General features: G+C 36.0%; 1 protein-coding gene across 1 annotated transcript in view; it reads left to right on the top strand.

Annotated features, from left to right (window-relative positions):
* Positions 1-4,341, top strand: part of LOC128246986 (SCO-spondin-like) — an 87,020-nt gene that overhangs the window by 13,031 nt on the left and 69,648 nt on the right. The window contains exons 8-9 of the mRNA XM_052970973.1: positions 156-396; positions 3,372-3,627. Of these exons, the coding sequence (XP_052826933.1) occupies positions 156-396; positions 3,372-3,627 (497 nt within the window). The remainder of the gene's footprint in view (positions 1-155; positions 397-3,371; positions 3,628-4,341) is intronic.

Below are 4,341 nucleotides of genomic sequence, written 5' to 3'. Positions count from 1 at the left end.
ATATATATATATATATATATATATATATATATATATATATACATATACTCTTGTATGTGAGTATGTTTTTGCGTCTGTGTATTGTGTATATGTATTGATATGGACATATATTCATGATCTTAAATTTTGCTTTTATTTTCGTTCTATACCTATAGAACTTTGAAAAGGCTCAAACGTTGTGCAATATCATTAAAGACACTAAAGTGTTTGGGCAGTGTTATGAAGTGGTCAACTACCAGCCATACTTTGACCGCTGTCTCCATGAGACATGCTTAAAATCAGCCAGTGGTCCAAACACCCCATTTTGTAATATTCTTTCTGAGTATGCTAAGAAATGCGCTGACAATGGGAAGTTTATTAAATGGTATGAATCTCAGGAGCTGTCGAATCTATGCCGTAAGTATAAAAACAATGTTCGTTTTCGTGATAGTTTTTTTTTCCTTTTCACTGCTTTCTCAGGTCAGCTGTTATCCAGTATACGCATAATAAAAGACGATTGGATCTTTTTTAAAACGGGGGCCACATTTTTCATTAACGAAACACTTTGAAACTTGGAACACTGGTAGAATGTGTCATATAAAACATCTTTTTCTCTTAGTCTTCTTAAAAAAAAAAGAAATCCATAAGTTATTCCATGTTAAATTTGTCGTATTTCTGTAATTTCAACCAATCACTGACATCCATTCAGCCGATATACATTAAGTGCCGACTACATAAACAAACGATTCTGAAACAATTAACCCTAACCCTAACCCTAACCCTAACCCTAACCGTAGGGTTAGGGTTAGGGTTAAAGCAAATTTAAAATGAAAAAAGCAAATAAAACGAAGGTATGGAGATTAAATACGCTTTACATCGCTTAATCAGCCAAAGGAGTAAATGTAAACAACTGAATACTTGTCAGTGATTGGTTGAAATTATCGAAATAAGACATTTTTTTACATGAAATAAATTCGAATACAAAAATATTTTTCTGTTCTATAACACAAAATAGATAAGTATACGAAGTTTGAAAGTCTTTCCGTACCAAAAACACTACGTAAAACATTAATGAAAAATGTGGGCCCCGTTTTAAAATAGATCCAGACGATTCAGTCAATTTATAACTACCACATATTATGATTTATCGTTGTTGTTACTTACTTATATTCTGCATGTTTGTTACAATCACTTGCCGAGATATCCAGCTTCGTAGGGCGATTGAAAGATAAGAGATGTTACAGTATGACTGAATGCTTGCGGAGTGGAAGTGGCAAGGGCAGTCGCGAAATATCTTCTTTTAAAACAACACTGACATTTGTTCAACAAACTCCCCTATCAAATTCACGCACTTATTGCAGCGGTCCTTCAGTTTTTCTAAGCGCTGTAAAAGAACTCGGAAGGCTGGGCCTCCAACCAGACTTTTGCGATAAAGCCAGGAACTTTTCAGCCCCTTCCCTCGTAAATACACACATACATGCATACATGCATACATATAGATATATATTCATATATATTCATATATATACATATATCATATATATAAATATACATATGCATATATATACATATATACACATATACATATATATATGCACACACACACAGATACACACATACAAACACACACACACACACACACATATATATATATATATATATATATATATATATATCGAAGGCTTAGTGGTTAGGGTGTTGCACTCATGATCGTATGATTCTGGTTTCTGTTCCTGGGCCGGGTTACTGCAGAGTTCTTGAGCAAATCACTTCATTTCACATTGCTCCACTCTACACTCAGCCGGCAAAAATGAGTAATTCTGCGACGGAAAGGCCTCCCGTCCAGAAGTGGGTGGGTGAATATATATATATATATATATATATATATATATATATATATATATATATGTATGTATGTATCTGGGAAACCAGCTTATGGTTCGGGAATGCTCTTTGATCCTTTGTGAGTGTGTGTGGGTATGTATGTACTTATATATAAAGCGTATTGGACAAATTATTACAACGACTGGTAGATTGCTATATTGTAATAGTCCCAGCTCTCTAAAACTCGGATGGGCTCTATCAAGTAGTAAAAGCTACCTAGCATCTATGTTACAAATGTGTCTCAACGATTTTATCATGGGTCGAGGACTAAGTCCATAGTGTATATATATATATATATAAATATATATATATATATATATATATGATGGTTTGTTGATAGATGTATAAAGTGTTGGTTTGTTGCCAACTTAATGTGCCAGTCCCAGGAAATGGAAGAGCTACTGCTATTTAGCCCCAAGAAACTCAACTCCGGTTCTAGTTGGCTGCGTGACACAAGCGTTTTGTGTCCTGAAGTTTTGAAACAGGGGAGATAAGTACCTCCACCCAACAAAGCCAACAGCATCCAGAGACTAGTATCAGGATAGTTTCCTTTCATTGGTCTGGAGTGCCATCACTTTATCGTACTGCTACTGCATAACTCTCTCTGAGAGGTTTAGAAATGCAATAATTCAGATTTTGTAGATCAGTGAATTTATTTCACTTGATGTTCTATAAATTTTCAACAGCAATTTAGCACCGACAGCTTGAAAAGCCAAGCTACTCCAGACTCATAAAGGGCAACGAAATCTCTTCCTGAACTCCCTCAAAACCTCCACAAAGTACTCTTTGTTGACTGCCTGACGAGGGGGAAAACCCTGTATATGTAGTCGATGCACTTGTTATCGAAAAAGGGAATTATCATGAGCTCCCCAGTCGACTTTGCCTGCCCTCTTGTGCCAACGAAAAACAGATGCTCAGCTCATGCAATTTACTCCATTGACAGTCTGGAGCATTTCATAAGTTTCTGTTGCATTTTTGTTCCAGTTTGATACAAAACTATATTTCATAGTATGCTTCCAAATAGTCTTTGCGTCCCGACTGCATTCAGCAAACTACTTAGTTGTAACAAGTAGTGTTTTGTAGGGTGTGTTCAAAGTGCTGTTCCCGGCGTCTGCTTCAATATTGAATAACAGAAGTTGGCCGGTCAGTTTATTAGCTGTATGGTAATGATATACTAAAATTACGATTATCTAAGACATTTATAACTGTGTCTCCTAAAAACAAAGTCTGAAGACTCTTGGAATACACATTGTATATAATTTTTACAGACAGCCAAGTCCTTTGGTTTTCTAAGCCTTACCTTTCTAAAGTTGGCATGCATCCATTCTATTGAGAAATATACCAATGCTTTTTTCTGATTTATGGATTCTTAGACGGCTATATGTGTGCGTGATTGCGTGATTGCGTGAGTATGTGCGTGTGCATGTTTGCATGTGTGTGTGTATGTATGTGTATGTATACGTATATAATATAATATGTTATACGTGTTTTATTGCCTTTCGTTACAGCCTTTCAGTGCGATGTTGGTAAATCAGAAGTCTACTCAGTCTGCCATTCTCTGAAAAGCAGTCACTGCAGTGATTTTACAACCATTAAGGGAAAATGTCAGGAAGAATGTATTCCTGGTTGTGGATGTCCAAAGAATATGCACTACGACAGTACAGGCAATTGTGTTCCGCTGGCCGATTGTTCGTGTTATGATAAGAAGCAACCAAGCAAAACATTCAAGTCTGGACAGATGTTAAGAAAAGCTTGTTCAAAATGGTAACACTCATTTATTTATTCTTACTTAATCATTTCTGGATGGAGGTGGCGCTTCTATTTGTTTTGCTTTGCGCGTGTGTTTGTTGTTCGATATTTAGATTTATGCCGACCTTGACAGCACACTAGATATTCAAATATGTTCTATTTGTAAGCCCACCTTCTGCGGTTTTTTTTTTTTTTTTTTTTCAGTATTACAATGTGTTTATGTCAAAACCATTCGGTATTTCTCAAATCATATGCGATAGATTAGAAAAATCATTAGAAAGCCTGACAAAATGCCTTTAGGGTATTTGGCTCACAATCGAAAGGTCGTGTTTTCGATACCCGGTGGCGCATTAGAATTTTAAACAAGACACTTTATTTCACTTGCTCTAGTCGACTCACCTGGCGAAAATGAGTAATACCTGTATTGAAAAAAGACAACCAATCCACTTTTGGGGTAGAGGTTTAACATCATGAATGGAATAACCACGGAATAATCATGACTGGAATAATCAGGGTCAACATAGTGTTAGTACAACTCAGAAAATCTCCGACAGGACAGGTGACTTTCTCATAGAATGGAGTCTTGTAATATTTAATAAACAAAAGCCAAATGTTGATATTCAAAACATCAAAATATCAAGATTTGGTTTTGTCTTTAGTATAAACACACACACACACACACACACACACACACACACACACACACACACACACACACACACACACACA

The sequence above is a fragment of the Octopus bimaculoides genome, chromosome 10 (genome assembly GCF_001194135.2).
Source record: "Octopus bimaculoides isolate UCB-OBI-ISO-001 chromosome 10, ASM119413v2, whole genome shotgun sequence".
NCBI lineage: Eukaryota > Metazoa > Mollusca > Cephalopoda > Octopoda > Octopodidae > Octopus > Octopus bimaculoides.
This window is presented reverse-complemented; position numbering and strand designations above follow the sequence as displayed.